Source organism: Rhea pennata, chromosome Z (assembly GCF_028389875.1).
Source record: "Rhea pennata isolate bPtePen1 chromosome Z, bPtePen1.pri, whole genome shotgun sequence".
Lineage (NCBI taxonomy): Eukaryota > Metazoa > Chordata > Aves > Rheiformes > Rheidae > Rhea > Rhea pennata.
Genome location: NC_084702.1, coordinates 77,905,395 through 77,927,627, shown reverse-complemented (window position 1 = coordinate 77,927,627; position 22,233 = coordinate 77,905,395). Strand labels below are relative to the sequence as shown.

The 22,233-nt window shown below is 39.1% G+C and overlaps 1 protein-coding gene across 2 annotated transcripts in view; it reads left to right on the top strand.

The window, feature by feature from the left end:
- Positions 1–22,233, top strand: part of ST8SIA5 (ST8 alpha-N-acetyl-neuraminide alpha-2,8-sialyltransferase 5) — a 41,241-nt gene that overhangs the window by 12,749 nt on the left and 6,259 nt on the right. The window contains exons 2-6 of one of the 2 annotated variants that reach the window (XM_062599711.1): positions 4,418–4,525; positions 15,183–15,275; positions 17,452–17,538; positions 18,853–18,997; positions 20,478–20,590. In XM_062599711.1, coding sequence (XP_062455695.1) covers positions 4,418–4,525; positions 15,183–15,275; positions 17,452–17,538; positions 18,853–18,997; positions 20,478–20,590 — 546 coding nt within the window. The remainder of the gene's footprint in view (positions 1–4,417; positions 4,526–15,182; positions 15,276–17,451; positions 17,539–18,852; positions 18,998–20,477; positions 20,591–22,233) is intronic. The other variant, XM_062599713.1, reaches the window with a different exon arrangement.

The window sequence follows — 22,233 nt, the reverse complement described above, 5'->3', positions numbered from 1 at the left end:
ACCACACAGTGACTCAACATTTAGAGCTACCGGTTAGGATCAAAATACTGCTTTGATATTTACCTGAAACTCTGTGTCTTTATTGCTTTATCCAACTTAGGAAGTTTGCTAGTACAAGGATGTTTATAGTCAAATTTGTTAGGGGTAAGTCCTATCACTAATGATGTCTATAAACCAGTATATACATACTCCTTTACCCACAGCAGAACTCTCCTGATGAGAAATTTGCTCAAAGTCAGTGGGCAAAACAAAACATCTCTGAAATAAGAGTGTTTCTGGTTATTGCATCTTTTTTAAAGACTTGCCTTGTCATGAGCAGCATCGTGCATTGGGGAACCAGCAAGAGTCATTGGTAATGATCCCAAGCTTTTTTCTTTTTTTCCCCAATTATTTGACATGAACTCTCCAAATTACATAAAGACCAGTATGTCTACTTCCAGTTCTTGTTTTTCGCCCCTTCTTTTAACTTTTTTTACCCTCTTCTTTTTTCCTGCTTCTTTCTCTCTTCCTTTTCCATATTTCCATTCTGCGTATGCTTTCCTATTGCAATTCTTATTCACAGAAGCTTAATTTACCTCTTCTATGGCTGCCTATTAAAATGTAATATAGTGCTGAGAGTGAACATGCTTCCGTAACATTCCAAAGAAATATACTGGTGGAGCAGTTCACATCTCCAGTCTATTTTCTCAGGCTGTTTACAGCTTGGGCTGACAGCATTTATGAACACTTACAGTTGCAAGGTCTCCCTCCTAACTGAGAGGATGAGCAAATTCTGTATTTTTTAACTTGAAATCTCCTAATTCAAGGCTGGCTAAAATCAATGATAAAACTCTCAGCAATCTTGTTAGGAACAGAATTAATTCAGGTCAGTGTTTTCAGATAACTTATCCTTAGTTTCTACTCAGTCCTAACGCTACAACCCATTATTTATAGGAGTTGTTCTTAACAGGAGGAATAATTTTTTTGTGCCATTACTCCAGAAAATGCAGTACATCAGCTTGGGCCCAGGCTTGCAGACTCTTAGTGAGACACACCATCCTATGAGTAGTGTAACGTTTCTTCTGTGATGTGCTTTGTGCTCTAAGTCCACGTGGTGTTAAACTCTCGAGTTCCTGTTTGTCATAAGGAGAACACCGCAGAGAGCCACCTCGCTCTGCTCGGTACAGAATCAGATGCCTCCGACTCTAAGCTCAGCCAGCAACCTTGTGATTTGTCCTTACCATGTAGGGGGAGAAAGTTCATACCCAAACCCCTTGCCCTCATTAGATATTTTTGTACCTTAGTTAGCTCTCCCTTTCTGCCATTTCAAAGCTAAGTATTTTAAGCTGTTCCTTGTCAGACATATCTACCATTCCTCAGCGTTAGTCTTCCTGATCTCCTGTTGGATCTTACCCAAAATGCATGTGTCCTCCTTTAAACTGGGTTCCTCAGCTGCAGCACAGAGTGTTCCCAAAGAAGGCTCAAGGAGAGAAGGGCATTAAAGAGAGATTGTATCATTTCTTTTGCTTTATGAACAGATTCTCCCCTCGCCTTTGAGCATTTGCTTAGCTTTACTCCCTGCTGTTACTTGTGGAGTAGAGATGTACAAGGGGAAGGAACCTTGCTGCATGTTTTAATTCTTCATTTCATCTGCCAGAATGCTGGCTGTATTTTATGAGAGTTCAACTCAGGACACACCAATATCAGCTATATATCTAGATGACTGCTAACTGTTTCAATTTGCAAACAGATATCCAAACCCCAAATTGCTCATTTAAATACAATTAAAAAGTTCAAATCAAACTTGTTTTTCTACTAAAATAGTACTAAAACAGTTGTTTTTACTACTAAAATAGTTCTACTATTTTTTCTCATGTATCATTCACTGCCGCCTTTAGCTGTTAAAACATATTTTTCAGGGCATACCTTTGGATTCCTTTTACAAGGATGTATATATTGAAATGAAGCACTTTCCCATCAGAGTCATAAAGAGCAGCAAAAAATATGTCAGCATCATGTAGTACATAGGAGAGAACCATGAGTGTTTATTTCAACAAGGCTAAAAGTGGAGATGTCTTCATTAAAGTGAGAATTTTCCCTTATTTCTTCACACTGATTTTCTACTCAGAGGTAGTCACCTTGGATGACCTCAGCTGACAAAAAAGGTCAGAGGCAAGTGGAGGGCAGGGGGCTCCCTGCCATAGCTTATAACTCTTATAGTCAGTAGAAGGAGAAGGATCCTTCCAGATGATAATTTAAATCTCAGGAGAGGCTGAAGAGAGGTCTTTGCATGTTAAATTTTTTTGTTCGATCTGATCCTCCTCCAAGCTGATCACCAAGGTAGATCTTTCTAAGCTAAAGGCAAGCTATAAGCGTGTGATATCATCTTATTCTGCTTATAGTAATCAGTATGGTCTCTTCCACTTGTTCTGTATCTGACCTTTGGGAAAGCAGGGGAATTGCATTCATATATTTAACCAGGAGGGAGTCAGAATGGATCTTCTATGAGCAAAAAATTAACTTTTATATTTGAAATATTCCCATTTTTATACTTAAAACATATTTTTGAAAAAGTAAAAATTGAAAGTTAGGGAAAGTGCAAGAAATGAAAATGCATTTAAAGTGCTCAGCGGAAGCTTTTTAAACATTTCATAGTGCTTTTCTCCCAGCTTTTGAGGTGGGTAGTAGCAGCTTAGCAGGCAAGGAAGTGTTTCAGAGGCTAGTTCATTATTTGAGTATTTAAAAGACTCCCGCTTTCAGAATTCCTTCAGCCTGCAAAATGCTTTCCCCCCAAAGTCTGTTTTCAATTAAAAAAAAACAAACAAAAAGATTAAAAGGCACACAACATAGAAGAAGAGCAATCTTCAGAAACTCTTTCAAAATGCATAGTTTTCAGGAGGGAAAAGGACATTTGTGGTCACATGCATTGCACTTCACCTAGGTGGAGGGATGCCTCTGTCTAACATGTACCCTCACCACAGACCACCCCGGGCTCCCTGTACTGCTGATGGAGGCCTGGTCAGTATGGTCAGGAGAATTTAGGAGTTCCTCATATGGTAGAGGCCAGCCTTCCATCAGGTGTATCTTTCCCTAAGCTGCAGTGACTGCATTGAGCCACTCTCTATTGATTTTTAAGAACCAAGACAAGTAGCTTGGGTGGACATGCTTGCATTGCAGATACCTAAAGTTAGACAAGGTGATGTAAATCCCCAGGTCAACTGGGATTTACAAATGTGTTAAAATGACTGTGGCAGCAAGGAAATAGTATGTGCACACATTTCTGCAATACAGTACAAATAAGCTCCCACCATATGTTTTTGGAGCCATTTAGAGCTACTCTCCTTTTTTGCTGCAGGAAGCAGAGGCCCTATTTAATGCCACAGGTCTTTGCTACTTAATTTCCTGTGCAGGTAACTGCTGCCAATTCAATTAGAGGTAGGAGATGGTCTGAGAGATGCTCCAGTCCTTGTAATCAGCTGTTGACCAAGAAATCTAGCCAAGACCTGGATGCCCTTCGCTGCAGGCAGAGTGGGCTGGCGAATCGCTTCCTGGCTTTTCCTGCACAGCCCAGCCAGAGCGTTAACTTTCAGCATTGGCAGCACCAAATGTTCACAACTTAACTGCCAGGCTTCTAAAATCATGAAATTGGGTTAAAGTAGAGAAGATTAAAAATAACAATCTGCAAAATTCTTTTTCTTTGACTTCTGAGCTAAAGGAAGGATTTGGCTCTTATATCAAACATTTCAGAGCCAGCTTTTTTAAATATATGTAAGATTCCTACCCAACTGTAGTTGGTAGTTTCCAGAAGATTGCAGGCCTCACAGAACTTTCAATGGATTTGTGAAAGTTTGGAAAACAAGGAGAAGTGATGATTGTGATATGCATTTGCTTAAAAAAATATCATCTTCCCAAAGAGGGAAAAAAAATAGTATCGTGTGACTTGGACAAGTTGTCAAGTATCACAAATAATGATAAGTCTTTTGCTCTCATGGCCAAAAAATTAGAGGAAAGACTCAGTCTCCACCACCTTTAATAACAATTGTAGTTGTAAAATTGAAGTTTGGAGTTTGCATCTTTGGCCCAGTGGATCTACTGCAGTTTTCCATACTGTGTCCAGCTTTTTGTGCTCATGTCTCTGGGGATGAATTTTCCACCTTGTGCCATGCATATGTGTGTTGCTAATGATTACATGTGATTAGTGGCCTTCTAATTTGGATGGGGAGGCTGATGCTGTTTGCACAGACTTGCAGATGGACTTGGGCTATGAGGAACGAAAATTAATTTTTACAATAGTAAGACCTGTGGTTCTTGATATCTTTTTATATTTTTGATGACTGTGTCATATCCACTGTGTTAAGAAAAAGGACATAAGATCTCATGCTGAAAGAGTTAACCTAATGAATGATATCAAATATCAACTGCCTCATTTTCTTGCTAGAGGGCTGCAGTTTAGCTGGCAGAATGGAGAGGAATTGGCAAATTGGACCAGCACCATTAATTTCACCGATGACGGAGCAGTGAAGAGTGGCAGTGGCACAGGCACCAGGTACCAACCCCCAAGGGAATGACAACAGAGAATCTGGCTCTTGGCTGTCTTTGTGATAGAATATATATTCTAAAAAGACATAGTTTCACTTGAAATCCTTCCAATGCTTAGTATGGGAAAAATGTTCAGTGAGATAAGACCAGAGTACTTCCCTTATTTATACTATTCTGAAAATGCTATAAGAAGCACTGATGTGCTGTTGTACTTTTTGTACTTACTGATTTGTAGTAAGACTCATCTGACTGACAAGTATCTGAAGGCTCAGGAAACTCCATGTGTATAGTCAGGAAACTGGCTGTGGCTGTGGTCAGCTGGGTAAGCTGCAGTATTCCTAAAGAGCTCCGTGGATGTCATAGGCTATTGGCACAAATAGCCTATGGTTACAAACATGGGGCTCATATTTGGGGTGTCTTCCTGGAACTTCAGTTTTAGAAAACTTTCCTGCTGAGAAGACGACTGTCTAATTAGCAGCTTTGGCATAGCGCACACTCCAGCATGTTTGCCCTGAAGAGCAAAGAAACCTTAGTGCAGAACAACTTAAGAGGGAATCTTGCTGTGGATGGTTAAGAAAGTACCTATCAATGTATAGCACTCACAGTCCTTAATAATTGAATTTAGAGATCCTGAGTGATGTATAGTCAAGTTCAATAAATGCCAGGGAAATCTTAGAAATCAGTAATTCAAAAAAAAAAAAAAAAAAAAAAAAAAATTATAAGAAAAAAACCCTGACATTTATTACCTATTCATAAGTATAGCTCTCTGTGGATAAATTATATTTTTATTAGTGACACACATCACAGTGTATTTTGGTAACCGCTCACCACTACAGCTGTGGTGCAGATAGCATTCAAAAGCAAGCAGAAGTAGAGAGTCTGGCCTGCCAAAAACCAAAGTCTCACTGAACCACAGCAGTGCTGCAATTCCTGTTACAGCTCTTTGCTGTAATGCAATCCTGTATCACTGCTACCTGCCACTCAATAGGTTTAACTAGTCAAGGAAGCTTTATGACAAGAACTAGCTTAGTTGCTGTTTTAGCCTAGAGCAAGAGAAAAATGATTCTATCTATCCATCACTACTTTTGTTGCCTCATTTGTGTATGCATCTATAGTCTACATATTCAAAGACTTCGGTCTGGGCACTTGGCATATCAGAAAAGTGAACATGACAAAAAAAAAAGAGAGATTGTCTTGCTGAGATATGAGAATTAATAAATACAGATTCCTCCTTCTAGGCACCCTTGATAGAGACAATTGAACTGTCGTTCAGTGCAGTCGGGGAGACAAAACCCTTGGCTGGGAGGTACTAGTTACGATACCCTGAACTACGGTACTATTCTCAACCTATTTTAACCCCTTCAAAGAGGTTCAGGTACAAGTGATTTTTATGCAAGTTGAGCTCTAACTACATAATTCAAGTATAAATTTCAAAGATGATATTATTAATATAAAGATGCAAATCTCAGAGTTAGTGTCATGTTAATGACTGTGGAGCCTGAAAGGGATTTGGAGTTAGGGATAATTCTGTCTGGAACATATATTACATGTAACACATGTAAGTGTGTTACAGATACTATTATTTGCATACTGTATTATGTCTGTAAGCTGAGAATACAGGAAAATAGGAAAGAACTATATCAATGTGGTGCTGAGACTGTGTGGTGAATAACTGCAAATGCCATAAACTGTGTTTACTGTTCACCTTTGATCACCTTTCTTACTGTGCTATCGGTAGACGTCTCCTGAGAGTCTTAATCTAACATCCAACTCCAAACTGTTGATACCAGTTGAAAACAAGCCTTCCCCTAATGAATATTTTTTTCCACCGAATGAAAAACTTGCAGACTAAATTTTACTGACCTAATTTATTGTTTATATTTACAGGTCTCCAGAGATGTGTCTAAAGAGCACAAAACTAAATATATGTCAGCATAAGCACACTAAATACCTTTTACTGCATGGCTCTGCAGTTTATCATGTTATTACTTCCGTGTAAAGGGTTTGGTATTTAAAGATATTGAAATAGATATTTTTAGACTTTTTAGATACATAATTTAGCACTGAATTGTAAGTATTTCATTACTATATACCATTTATATGTTTACAGGTGTACAGGAACATGTTTAGTTATACAAATATACTATTTGCCTATGTAAATTCTATAACAACTGTTTCTCTTTTAACTATATATAACTTAATATATGCTGTTGCGACCCTGACATCTCATTCTGTAAGATCAGAGTGACTAATTACATGAAAATTTAGTACTTCTAAATAAAAGGCATACTGAGTGAATAAATGCATTAGAAATTTTAAGACAGACTTCACAAGAATAGCGGCCATATAAAAACCAATGAACAGTGAAGATTAAACTTTGCACAGAGAGGATCAAATAGCACATTAAGTGAAGAGCTTCATGTTATTTGTGTACTAATACAGAAGTCTTCTGCAGCTGAAGACTCAAGAGATGACTACATTAACACCTATGCATGATTCAGCATCTGTTAAAGTGAATGAAGACTTTCCCATTGATATCAGTAGGAACCGATTCAGACCTTAACTAAAGTACAAAGTTGAAGCACAGTTTGCAGTTGGGATTTTTTTACTGCCCAGGGAGTTCATTGCACAAATTCAGACAATGAGTCTTGCTCTAATAGCAGACAACTCCCCTGTGCCAGAGAAAGCAGGCTAACCAAGGGATTTCATCCCAGTGAATTAGCCAGTTCTTTAGATTCATAGGACCAGTCCATAGAGATAAAAATAGCTATCATAAGTTTGGCTCAGTGTTTGGTAGAACTGTGAAGTTGGATGGTATGTGAAGGTTGTTTGCAGCAACTAATGGGGGGAGATGTTCCGCAGTGCTCTAAACTTGTGGGAGCTTTTGGGGCACCAAAAGCTTCATTTCCATGTATATTGTGTTAACACAGGTCTTATAAGAAGTGCTGAACTTGGAGTATTTGCAGTCAATAAAAATGTACTTAATGAAACATTCAACCACACCCAAAAGATATTGGGTGACCTGTCTGACTGTGGATATATGCTTTCAACTGAAGAAGGACTGGGTGGTGGCTGTGGACACTTTGAAATGCTGCTTTCCTCCATCAGAAACAGTGTAATGTTGCTGAGATGCAGTTTCAGCTGGTTGTTCTTCATCTAACACTGGGTTATTTTTGCTGCTTATGTATCAGCCATTGCTTTCCATGGCTACTCAGCTTATACTACAGAGCTTTCTTTGCTCTGTATCTTGTGCGAAGTCTTAGAAATCTTAGAGCATCCTTGCAGGGGATTAAGTGAAAAAGGTCTTTGTGGTGCTGGTTATCCAAATTAAAATATGAGGTTGTTTCCTAGACCTCTGATTTTTATCCTCTGTTGTCCTTTTAGTATGTTTTGCAGTTTACTGGGATTATATGCCAAGAAGCTGTCTTAATGGTGTGATCATCTGTATTGGTTGGGTTATCATGTTCTCAGCCATCTTTGGTTCACTTGAGGTGAAGATCTTGTGAGACCACAAGACCTTTAGATAGATGAGCAAAGAAATGAGCTTTATACTTTTTGGCCTGTTAATTTGTACATTCAGTTCTTCAATATGACAAAACTGGAGCTCTGTCCCCAGTGGCAACAAAATAGAATATCTAATCAACTGGATTCATGTTTTATACTTTTTCCAAGAGTGTACGTAAGGGTTTGAGCCTTCAAAACTCATTGTCCAGGATGGTAACTAAAGATGTTCCTCAACTTACAGTGCTGAATTCCTAATACAAAGATGCTAAAATCTTGAGAACCAATTGAGAAAAAAGAGACAAGCCATAGCTTGCAATGAAAAAACGTGTTGTTCAGATGTTACTGATGTATAAGTGTTGTCATGTGTTTTGTTATGCCTCCCAGTTGGTCATATGGATAACAAGATCAGAGGCTTATTTCAGTCAGAGTGATGGGAATGGACTTGATTAAAATAACCAAATAGTAGTATATTAAAAATAGAGGCGTTCTAAAATGACATTAGTAAAATAGGACTCCCTGCAGCATACCCTACTGCTGTATGTCAGGAGCTGATGTTATTTTGATACAGTGACCACAAAAGAAAAGAAAGACCAAAGTGTCTCCAAAATTTTTATTTAATATACTGTCCAAAAATCATTCTGAGGACGACACATTGTGCAGTGGGAAAACCTCTAAAGGAAGATGTATGGCAATGTGTGTGAGAGATGACCCAGAAAGCACAGGGGGCTGTGGTGTTTCTTTGCTCAGTAGTGTGGTCTGCAAGACGTGCCTTTCCCAGTGAGCAAACTGTAGGAGGTGGGCTGATCCTTGCTCTGTCACTAGAGCTGTTTCTGCTTTAACTCCTGCTGTTGGAGTAGAGGTGTATTGGATAGTATATTGGATTTAAATTTTGGAGAGACTTTGGTCCCAAAGAAGCAGACAGATGAGGAGGGAATAATTCTGCATTGGCAGGAGTGCATGTTTGGTCAATTCTCACTGCTCATGATTGTGGTAAGCTTACCGGGCAGCTGAGCTGAACAGTCCCAAATGATCCACGTATTGAGATGTGAGGACAGGAGATCAAAATCAGAATGGCAGCAAGTAGCAAGTGCCAATTTGCCAGGAGCTTTCACAGTGCAGATGAAAAAATATCCTTAGGGCATCATGGCTATCATCTTAGCTGTACGGATGCGTAAATTGTGTGTGAAGTCATAACTAGATCAAAATAAGAACTCAAGAATAAGGACATCTCTGAGCTTTAACAGATGGATTCATGTTTTTTTCTTGAGTTACTTGGGAGGGATGTAGAGCTATCAGTGAACCACCTTTAAAGGATAGAAATATAAAAGCCGCTCCTCTACTGTAGGTGATCAAACATATGAATTTAGATCTAGCCCTTGGAAGCATTTTTTGTTGTTTTACATAAAAATCTTTAATTTGGAAAATTGCAGGGAATGTTGGGAAACAGCTTTGCTTTGGTTTCTAGACATCCCTGATGCCATCTCATACCAAAAAGCAGAAAAACCCTTGACAATGTGGAGAAACAAATATAGCCAAACATTTCAGAATATCCTAGGTGGAAGATCAGGAGATTAATGAATTAATAAATCTTAACCTCATCTAGGCAAATCTCATGGGAAGCATGAACCATGTTCAAGCTCCTGGCTTCTGCTTGATTACTCTGGTTCTTCTAGAAAAAAAACCAGGCTGGAACTAAAGATGCTATTTCTATCTTCAGCTTCTAGGCACCAGATATTGCTTTTCCTTGCTCTGCTTTATTGAAAAGCTCCCCGCTACTAAGAATTGCTTTCTGGTGTAATATATACTCAGTCAGCATATTTTCAGATTAAGAGCTGGATGCAGTAATTCAGAAGGGCTCTTACCATATAATATATTGAAAACTGTATCACCATTTTCTCATGCTTAATATTTTCATTCTTTTAGTGCCACATTTCATTCTTAGCTACAACCACATACTGAAAGTTTGTGATCAGTTGGAGCTCTACGTTTAGTTCTGATTTCTGCAAATTCTGGCTGTTTCCAAACACATTTATTCACTTGCCACTGTTACAATTGTTCTTGATTATTATTAATGTTACCACTTATCTTTACTGAGGATTCACAACTGTATACACAGCTGTACAACAATTGTTAGTATTTCCTGAACACCAAATTTTAAATCCAAATTAATTGTCGAGACCTACTAGCATTAAAGCTGTTCTTGGTAAAAGATTAAAACTAGTTAATGCCAGTAATATTGGTATTGGCAGTATGGTAGCCAGGAGGAATATGAACCATCTCCTTTAAAATTTGTTATCTTCTAGGAGGAACTGGTCAAATAGTTTCATCAGCTCTTACAGAAGAAGACTATCGCGTCTTCTGCCTCCCACTCCATGCCTGCAGCTGCTAGTCTCTCTCTTCAGTCTTTCAGGCACCAGCTTACTGTAGACAAGTTAACACAGACTCTGAAACTGCAGAAACAGCGCATGCAGCAATGTAATTTTTTTTCTTTCACAGCCCTAGAGAACTGTAAATTAATCCATGAAACCTTTCTGCTACATCTGCCAGTTCTGGGAGAAGGGATCTCATTTAACAAGTTACATCTACAGGTGTTTTTTTGTTTTGTTTTGTTTTATTTTGTTTTTGCAAGGTATGGTATTTCATACTTGATTTTCATTAACTTCAGAAGCTGCTCTTGTTCTCAGTGTAATCCTGTAGTCTGGGCAATGTCAATGAGAACGGACGCCCAGGGTTCCAGTTCCTGCCCACCACAGACTTACTTGTCAGTTAGCTTCTATATCTCCTTTATCTTTGTCAAACAGAGAAGTGTACCTGAGTGCCTTCTAACCAAGATGAGTACGTATGTACACAATCTGAGGAGTATATGCCATGCTAAATGGTATGAAGCACAATCACAGAATCACAGAATGGTTGAGGTTAGAAGGGACCTCTGGAGATCATCTATTCCAACCTCCCTTCTCAAGCAGGGTCACCTGGAGCATGTTAGGCAGGATCATGTCCAGGTGGGTTTTGAATATCTCCAGAGCAGGAGACTCCACAACCTCTCTGGGCAACCTGTTCCAGGGTTCTGGAAATCTGAGGAAGAAAATAAAGACCAACTCCCTCAACCTTTTGGCCAAATCTTGTAGATCTTAATGTCATATGGAAATATTAATAGAGGCAAAAGCTAGTGGAATTTTGCCCATTGACTTCATGAAATCAACACCTAGTTTGCAGTGCTCTGAGTGAGTTTTCCGGAATCCCTATAGCCACAATGTGCTCCACCCCAGCCACCTTTTTTGCTATGTGACTGTCTAAAGGTCATATGCTGATCCTGCCAGTTGAGTGTGAATCTTCACATGCTTTGAAGATTGTGCACTTGTAAGGTTCCTGGGTAGGGAAGGTGAACCTGGACTTGGGGCTGGCCATGGATTTGCCTTTACTGATGCATGCAGGCTCTACTAATTGGACTTTTCTCTTAATAAGTATTTAGTAGACGCTTGCAGGGCTTGGTTCGTTTCTTCTCATTTTTAGTCACTGGATAACGTGTATGTTTGGAAAGATCTTTATCCTTCCTGCAGAAAAGGCAGAATCCTTTCTGCAATATTCAGTTCTCTTGCAACCGAAGTGCTGCAGCCTCACCATGAGCAGTGCAGAATTGTCACTGCAGGAACTAGTAAAACAGGACGATAGTTTGTTCAGGAGAGAACGATCTCGTTTAAAAGATGCCTGACAATTAACCTCAATTATATTTTAACACTTTTTGCAATGCATTAGATGAATCAGTGCCCTAGTGCAAGTGTCCTTGAAGGCAGGATTGAAGCCTCCAACTTTTTTAATACATGCAGCATGATCAAGAAAATCTTACTTTTGATCAAAGCAGGACAGACCTGATTGCAGATGATCAAAGATCTGAGATTACACTAGCTAGCATACTGGGAAGCCAACTCTGCCTTTCAGTAGTGAAATCAGTAAGCTGCCCAGTTATAAGTGAAATTGCAATGGGAAATACGAAGTTTAGAAAAGAAGGAAGTCTCAGAGCTGGATAATTACGAATTAGTATTTCATAAATGGGCATTCAGTACTGAGAGTCATAAAGAAAGAATCCCCTCCCTCTTGCAGCTTGTGTGATGTTAAGATACATGATTTGATCATGGAAAAATGCTGTAGATTAGAATATTAGAACTGACCTGAATGGACGTGGAACAGTGAGTTGTGTGCAGTGCCCAGTTCTGTTGGGAAACACAACCCCTCCATATGTAAATATGTGGTGTGCCCTGATTCAGTTGTAGCTGTATTCCCTATTTTAAAGAATCACAGATTTCTATGCTGATAGGTTTTCCTGTAGACTTGTGATCTTTGAAGAATACAAGGTATTTAGATTTCAGCAGGGGAAGGGAAGGCAATGCAGGGACAGGAAATTCTTGGGCTACTGTGTAAACTCTTTGTATTTTGGATGTAAAACATGGCTGTCATTCTTGTAAAGCTGAAATGCAGACTTCTTCCATAGCGAAAGGAGTAGCATGGTCAGAAGTGTCGGTTGTCACTAATCAATAGCATAAATCAAAATAAACTGCACTACGCCCTTACTTCCTAGCTGGGTATCAAACAGACTGAGGAAGACTATGGAGAGAACATCTTCCATTTGTGCTAATTAGGCTTTCTGACAGGCTAATGTATTCTCCTTCACCAGAAACTACATGGTTTAGAGTGGGAGTTAAAACACAGAACCAGCACTCAAAACCCAGGGAGTGGGTGAGACTGAGATGCTGAGAGAGTGTGGTGGGCTAGTTTCCAAGTGCTCCCGGCAGGACCAGGCTCTGGGCCCTGCTGAGCGGAGGAGCTGGATTTAAAGGACATCTGCAGTGGCTGAGGGAGGCCCATATTCCTTGCATCAGAGCCTCGTGCTGTGCAAAAGCTGCATCCTGGAAAAATACAATGCAAAGCACTTCTAAGGGAAGAGGTCAGCCAGTGCTCCAGGGAGCTGTCTCTGCTAATCCACCTCAGTGTCTGAAGCAGGGAGGAAGCAAATAAATAGTAGCAATACTTCAGAGAGAAAGAGAGGAAAATTCAATTTTTTTTTCCTATTAATTAGATACTGTCTCATGGATTAATGCTATTGTTGTGTCATTGACACTTGCAACCTAACTGCTGCACTATTAGCATTAGTGCTAAGAAGGCTTCATCTCTGGCTGGATGCTTCAGACCTGGTCTAGGGCTGGTGAATGATAGTCCAGATGATGGTGGTTCAGTGGCTTAGGATGAGTTAGCTTCAATCAAGTTCACCCTATGGCAAGTAGCTTCTCCCCACTCCCTGCATGGACACTAAGTAGAGCTCTCACCTCGAGAATCCATTGGAGTCAGGCAGTGACTGTGTGGCCAGTGTTTCCTCCATCTGTCCAGGGAGGTGTGTGGGCGTCCCATCAGGAGTGTGTCTTCTGGGTTTGTTTCGTGGTTCTTCCTTTGTACTCCCACAAGGAGCCTAACTGGGAACCCAGCACTCCCAGTGAGTCTGCTGGAAACTTTGAAGCTATTTAGGAGACGAGGTACTTCTTGTGACAGTGAGTGAGTTGCAAGATAGTGCTTTTCTAAATTGTAGGCTAATGGAATAACTCTGTTTCAAATGCAGTTGTCCTCGTACCGTTCTGCCTCTCCAGAAACACATCCTTTTTCTTCTCTATTTTTGGTGTGTGCTTCATAATGAGTATTGTGGAAGGAGAAATAGTGTACAGGCTACATACAAATTTGTACAGACATGACTGCTGCTACTTCTTTAGTGGCTAGTTTAGTTTATATAGTTAGTTCTTCAGAATAGATTGAAGTCAGAATCCCCCAAAATTTTGTTCTTAACTATAAACAGGAACCACTAAAGTAAATAACAATATTTGCCTCCTTAGGGTGATATATAGGGAACTGAACAGAAATTGAGGTCAAACATGGTTTTAAATACTATTTTAAAATAATATGACATCAAAATATTAAATTTCCAATAACTGTTTGACTAAAAACCATATGGAGACCTTGAACATTTCTTTCTTACTGAAAAGTCAAAGGATATTTTGTAGACACAGGGTCATGAATTTTGATATTTTAAAGGATCCATTAAGATAATTTGGTCTAGCCTGTGTCATTAGTACCCCTTCCCCCTCATCTTATATTTCTTCATTAGGTCCATAACTGCTGTGTAGTTAGTTATGTGCAGTTCTTAGACACTGAGTTTAAATCAGACTTCTAACGATGAATGGTGAAGTTGATATAGAGGTTGGTTTAAATACTCAGTCTTCTTCATCATTTCAGTATAGTCCCATTGCATTCACCACACAGCCTGGGCTTCTTTTGATCCATAGCATTAATTGCTACAGTTGTGTAGCAACCCAGTCTGATGGCTAAGAAGGAGCAGTTTAACCAGAAAAGTAAATATTAAGTCTGTTAATTGATTAAGAGTTGCACTGTCATTTGCGATATACATGAGCATTCAAATCCTTTCTTTCTCAAAACCATCTCCATTTTTTAACAGGAAAACTCCTGTTGCCCTTCCCCCCAAAATGTGCCTGAAAAGTAAAGCCCAGAGGAAGTTCAGTTGTGTACAGCTATGCAACAGGCTCTACAGACAAGATGCAACCTCCAGCATTTTGCTTTTATCCTAAGAACAAAATTTAAGGGAATTTTTATTAAACTCTCACTATGCACTGAGACAGCCAGAGGACAGGAATAGTATTCCTTAAATGATCAGTTCTTTTCCCTGTTTTCAGTGGCAGCTGCTTCGTGCTGACTGCTGGGAAATGTAGCTAGTCCTTGTTGGTCCTTACAAGGGACATGAACTCTTCTGAAAGCATAGCCACTTACAGCCTAAACAAATGGGAATGGAGTTGAATGCTTTCTACTAATTTGTCCATTTAGTTTAAATTAGCTAAATGGGAACTGCTGAATGTTCTCTCTTGAACATCTTACAATTAGTGTTTGAATTTCTAAAAGGATGGATAGCCTGGACATGGGTGGTTGTTCTCTGATCAGCAATGATGTTTGTGCTTTCCTGTGAAATAATAACCTGCCTTTGGGTCAGATAGTGTAGCCTCAAGCTAGGGAGATCACAGATGACAACTTTAAGCATATCTCCTTTGATGCATAAGACATGTTTTCAAGTCTAGAGCTTATTTATAACCTTTGTTCTTATTCTTCAGGTATTTTGAGTTTTATGAAGGACCTTTGGAATACAACTCCACAAAATGCCTAGAATTACGGCAGGATATCATTGCAGTGAAGGTTTTGTCTATGTAAGTATGAATGAATGTTTTCCACCTTTCAGGTAGGATGAAAATGATCACTTACAAGGTTGTCAAAGATGCAAGGCTCAAGAGATCTCATGAAAAGGGATCTCATCTCATCAAAGATTTCTAAGTTCTATGTGAAAGTAGTGAAATTTGAATGTGATCTGAGGTCTGCTGGAAGTAGTTGGAGGCTTTTCACACATATTGAGGAATCTCCATCAAGCCCAGTATCACTAGCTGGAATTAAATACTGTGTTTGTAATATTGCCTGTAATAGTATATTCCAGGCCCTCTAGTGAGGGTAATTCAATGGTAAGAACAGCCAGACTGGCTCACAGTAGATGTCCATCTAGCCTAATACTTATTAACAGTAATAATCATTGACAGTTGCCAATAGTGAAGGCTAAGAAATGCAGCAAAATTATGCTGAACCCTTGTAACAGATAGTGGCATGGGTACTCTCTGATCTCTAGGTGGTATCTATACCACTGTAGTGGTCTACAAAATACAATTTGTTGCTCCTGGTCTACGTGAATTTTGAGCATGTCTCCCTCACTGACTTTATGCACAGAAAAATATAGGTTATGTCCTTGTCTTCTGTGTTTGGTACTGGGTGAAGGATACACAAGCAACGACTTTGCACTGCTTGCTGACTTGCATTGCTTAAAAATAAATAGAAGGGGTGAGAATTTGACACTTCTGCCAATGTTCTACTGAAGATAGTGAGTTTTGTATTGCCTTTCTGCATACTTATCAGATGGTACAGAGGATTATTCATCTCTCTTCATCTTATCCAATGGCACACAGATGTTAGTGGACTCCCACTCAATTGGATAGAGTCAGCCTTACATGTGCAGTTGACACCATTTGACAATGTGCTTTTTTTACTATGCTGAATTCTTCTAATGTGCTTGCAAAATATCTACATTTCCTAAATCAGCCCTTACAGTAATGGAAGTTTTCTAAGATAACATGCTCCTGTGGGCCACAGAAAGTACAATATGACCTAATTCCTTCCTGTGACTTCCACAGCCTGGGAAATACTAAAGTCTGTTCACTTTAAATATATAATTATCTTTAAAATCTTTGCTTTATTTAGACATTCAGAGCCCTCAAACTTGAAAAGAATACATTAAGATCTGTCAGTCTTGAAGAAATCTCGGATTTCAGAATATCCTGGACAGGATATGGCACTGCTCTGTAGCTCTAGGTATTTGCAAGACCTTAGTTATTTCTGTTGTCCAAATATGGAAGAGTATGTATGAACTCTAAAGTAAAAGCAGTCTCTTGAGCTTTCTCCACTTTTTTTGTCCAGGAGATTAGGACATTGTCTTTTACTTCCTAGCTCCACAGACATATTTTTCTGGGCCGTATTTCCATGAGATAACTAATTAGTAAGGAACTTTTCATTGCCTTAAGCACATTTTTTGCACATTCCTCCACCCATCTGAAGGCTCTGCCCAGTCCCTCACCCAGAACTGAAGCCTGCAATTGCCTGTAATGTTAAACGCATCATCTACAATGCAGTTTAATAAACTGAGCACAAGTCTTTGATTGCGAACGATCAGAAAAGACTGTGAGGAAGAAAGTGAAATAAAAGAAGTAATGGGTTTTAGTTGTAACTCTTACCCTCAGAAATGCGTCACTACATGTGCTATACCAGTTTGTAAAATGGATTTACTGACACCTCTGTGTTGTAGGATCTCATAGATTAACATACTCTCATGAAAATAAGAGGAAAGCCTCCCATAACAGTAGTTGGCAAACCACCTAAAACATCTTCTCTACCAATACCTCCTCTGCTAGGCCTTCCTGCTAAGTGCAACTTTTCCCCCCTAAAGGCACAATAGTTGGCAAATTCATTAGCTTCCTGCAGGCTTCTGGCAAAATATGATGTGGTAGATGCTTCTTGCACAATATGTCATCTTTTCTCCTGAAGAATTGGATTATGGCTGTCAAGGAAGAGAAGAACATTCCAGACATCTGAAGAACTCCATCAGTACCAGTGTACACTTGGCTCAGAGTTGACATCTCTGGGGAGAAGAAATAAAAAGAATGATGTTGTTTGAACTGGGTGGTCTGACTAGTTTCCCTCATGCATGGTTCCCTGGCTGTAACTGGGGAAGGAGTTAAATACCTTGTAATAGGGTAAATTTTGATTTTCTTTCTTTTTATCTTTTAGGGTGAAACAAACTGAACTGTTTGACAGGTGGAAGAGCCTACAGATGTGCAAATGGGAGATGAATGTCACAGAAGCTAACTTATTCAAGTAAGAATGGTCCACATTAATAAGACTGAATAAAAAATACTTTAGTCTGATTTCAGCTCATTGTACCTTCACATTGATAGCAAGAGTAAGCACTATAACACTGCGACTGAAGGAAAACCGTCCATTTGAATAAATATCAACTTTTCTTACTTTCAAAAAAGTCAACAGCAAGGGTGAAAGAGAATTTTTGGAGCATATGGCACAGTCATCCCAGCAAAGGCAAAGAATTTGTTATGGGAAAGGCTTTTCTAGGTATGATTCACCTAGAAGGGAGGTTGGAGCCAGAAGTTAACGTTTACACCTCATGCATTTACCCACAGGCCTAACTATGGTGGTGTAAAATAGTAATGTCGTTGTGACACTGAAAATTTGGCCTATAAAATTCTCAAATTTTATTTCTATACTGTAAAAGTTTTTGCATAGCATATTGACAGACCTTGTTTTTCAGTTCTCCTTTTTTTTTTTTTTTTTTTTAATGGCTTGTCAGTGATTACTCCTTGACTATCTTCAGATGCTTCTTCTAGTCTTCAGATACCGTTGTAGTTTGTTTCTGTAGTAGTTTATCGTCCTTCGTATGATCTTCTCTTTGCTGAAGGTCTTCTATGGTCACTTTAAGATACAGCTTATAAAATTAGTCTTGTGAGACAGTAATAGAATGAAGTCAAAACAATATTTCGGTGTTGTATATTAGTATATTCGAGGGCTGTGTAGGCCATATCATCCCCTAATGGGGATATGAAAGCTCCAGGACAAAACCACGGCCTTTAAAAGTCTATTGTAATCAAGGTGTGCTGTGGTCCACGTGGTCTGGCAAGTGGATAGTGTCTTTAGGTATTGCTGTGTTTAAATCTCTCCCCTACCAGGCGTCTGGATCCCCAAATGAATACTTTAACCAAAGGTTTCTTGCCCAGTGCCTAGTGAATGATTATTGAAAGTGCAAGACCTTTAAAACAGAGAGAGCCTGATTCATTAGGATGGTTTCCCTAGGGTGTGGAAGAAGCTCAGCTTTGTAGGCTGGAGCAGAGCAGAGTTTGCACACGTATTTCCAGCAGCCTAGAGCAGTGCCAGTTAAAGAGATCTAATCATAGAATCAGTAAGGTTGGAAGGGACCTCTGGAGATCATCTAGTCCAACCCCCCTGCTCAGAGGGGGGTAATCTCTTCTAGCTTACTACCATTTTACCTCTCACACGATTAAAAAGGAGCTTTGTCAAAAAATGCCTTGTTAGCTGCAGTTCAGAGGTATTTTCAATACTAATTGCAACTCCTATAGCATGTTATCAGCTCCTTTTATTCATCTCTTTTTCATTTTACAGGTCTACTTTGTCAAGATGTTGTAATGCCCCTGCCTTTCTGTTCACTACCCAGAAAAATACTCCCTTGGGGACTAAGCTGAAGTATGAAGTGGATACTAGTGGAATCTTCCATATCAACCAAGAAATCTTCAAAATGTTTCCAAAGGTGCTTCATGCCTGTATCTATTTGCAGAATACTTGCTGTATTAGATAAAGTCCTATAGCCAAGCATTTAGAAATTCACTGTTTCACATTTCTGCAAGCATCATTGCTTCTACTGTGAATATGTTTATTTTTCATGCAATATTCAAACTAGTTATCCTACTTTCTAGTGGTCATCTGCTCTAATATGATCTAGTATGTGTTTTTCTGGAGACTGTTATTGACTAAACAGCAAAGTGGCTAATGAAATAACTTGAATAAAATAGGCACTTACTGACCAAAACTTGTTAAGGTCTCATCTACATACATTAAGTTCAACATTAGGATAAGTCTATCTTTTTTTGGCATGACTATGTTATAATTCATATTCACAATGACAGACTGTTTTTAACTTTATTTCTGTTTGCAGCTTGTCTGTGAACAGGCTGCAGAAATCTTAATTTCATCATAAAGGTTATTCAAAACATTTTCAGCAAATAGTCCTTGACCTGACAACCATTCAAAGTGTAAATGTTACAGGCAATGGGCAAACGGGCAAATGGGCTCAAATAGGTGTAATTGCATTCCCTCTTGTCTTATGAATGCTATGGAAGGATTCTGGGAAAAATCACCTAGAAATGTCATGCCACGATTGCATCTCCCTGTAGTTTGCAGTGTGAAATTATTGATAAAATATGTATGTACTGAAAGGAGTGCTCTCATACTTATATAAGCACACCTCTACATATTCATAAGATGTAGCTCATCTCAGTTTTGCGTCATAACCCTCTCACTCTAATGGCCCAGTTCTGTTCTCAGAGATGTGATTTTGCCCCATAGATTACAGAAGGATTCATCCTCTCTGAGCCTGAAAATGTGCTTTACTAAAGGCTTTGACACTGCTGGCAGAACAAGTATAATTAATAATCATTAATGCTATTAGCACAGTTTGTGAGGAATGTGTAGCAAGCACTGGAATTTGAGCTAGATTCTGATAAATAAGTAATATACTGTCTAGTTTAGAAAGACCTCTTGGGTTTTGCAAGCTGCTCAAGGACTGTGTGCAGCCTTCTCAAAAGCAGGACATCAGCCTGAGAAGTGAGCAGCTTGCAGGCAGCTCAGAAGGCTACACCTGGGGTAAACTAATTTTATGGTTTATGCCCCCGTATGGAAATTAGAAAGAAAAGCAAGCCTCTAAAATTGCTTCTTCTATTATTAAGCCTGGACAAAAACAGATCTTTTTTTTTTTATGTCCAAATTAGTTGCCCATAGCATCTCTAATTGCAAAGAAAATAATCCCATCAGTTCATGTACATCATGGGAGTACTGCATGCCAGAACCAGTGTCAACTTCCTATGATTATTGCATCTGCAAGCTTTTTATCCAAGATGCAGCTGCACTAAAAAAAAAAAAAAAAAAAAAAAAAAAAAAAAAAAAAAGTGTAAAAAGCTCTCATTGCCTCTGTGTTCTAGGAGATTGACTGTTTCCTTGCTGTCATGTTGCAGGATATGCCGTACCACCGCTCCCAGTTTAAGAAATGTGCAGTGGTTGGGAACGGAGGAATTTTGAAGAACAGCAGATGTGGCCGGGAGATTGACAGTGCAGACTTTGTGTTTCGGTAATTACTACAACACCATTTCTTTCATCTATTTTAACAACAAATAAAGGATTGCAAAGCTATTCTCCCTCATACTGAAACATGGGATTTGCCAAATTGACCAAATCAATAAGTCTCCTTCTTGTGCAAAATGAAATGTTTCAAAAATACACCCCACTGTAGAACATATATTTAAAAATGGTTCTTTGAGGGCTTATTCATCCTTAGCTCCACTTGATTAATCGTTGACTTATGTCACAAAGTTTAATGTCCTTATTCAGCTTGTCCTGTTGTTCAGGTTGTGGATTTATCATTGCATGGACATTAGCCTGGGAGCGGTACCATGTGAACATGGCTATATTTTCCCAGGGCATTTTTCTCCTCTTCTGTGTGGTACAGAGCTAGGCCAGACCTTAATAACTTGGTTCTGGTGCAGCACGCATGCTTTGAACCTGTATTTCTGAAATGATGCTGTCACTTTTGTTGCTATTTACTAAATCAGGTTCAGCATCATACCTTTCTGTAGCTGGCAGTATAAATGCAGGGTCGGGAGGACACTAGCTCCATGGACTGAGAAAAAGCTGGAAGATCATAGAGGGTGTCTCCATACTATACTTCCCAAATGCAGTAAGACTGATTAGCTCAGATAAGGAAGAGCATGGCTGCAGAAAGCCAGCTGAATACTGCAATTGTCTGTTATGCTAATCAGCCCTGCGACTCCATGGTTTTCGGAGACACCCAAGTGGCTTTAAAGGTTGGATGTCTTTCTGCTGTTCTTCCCACCATATCTGGTATTATCCAGATTTTTTGTTGTCTGCGGTGTCCCATTTGTGTCACCAGATTATGGAATTTTATCATCTTTAATATATACAGGAAAGATGCTGTTATTATTCATATGGATGTCTAATCCATCTCTGAAATCTGTTAAGCTCTTTGCCTGGGTCATGGCATATGACAGTCTGCTCATAGGTTCATGATGTGTTTTATAAAAAATGAAAAACCTTTTACTTCTGTTGGCCGATGTTCTGACCTTAGGTACATTGCTGCAAGTCTAGACATTCATGTATGTCATGCATGTAACTGTACATACATGAGCGAATCTATCTGATTTCATACTAGAAAAATCAGGTCAGAATTTGGCCCATTACTTGCTTAATTTAATTTGGCATCAAATGAGAAATAAGAATGTTTTATAGGTCCTTCCTTCACTATTAATATTTTCAGAGCCTTTGTGTCCACCTCTGGAGCCCTCTTTATATAAAGCTAGTGTCCTGATTTTAATCTGTAGGACAGTCCAGGCTTGACATAATCTACTTTGGTTTAAAAGCATAGCATAAATTATACACATAGTAGATCCCCTTCTACTATGCTGGACCACAACTATCAATGTGGTTGAAATGAAAGGTGCATTTTGTCACACATGGTGGTGACAAACTGTTGGGAAGCATCATATTAGTTGCTGACAAAATGATTCTTTAAAATGCTTCAGAAACAGTGTGAAGAGCACAGCTAAATTTGTTGATACTTTCAGGGTGCTTGTATAAGCCTTTTAATATTGACAGGAACCTTGTGGTTAGTAGGATGCAGCCAAGATTTTTCCGTAAAACAAATTCTGTTAGCAATTAATTATATTGCAATAGAATATATAAAATGCATACACAGAA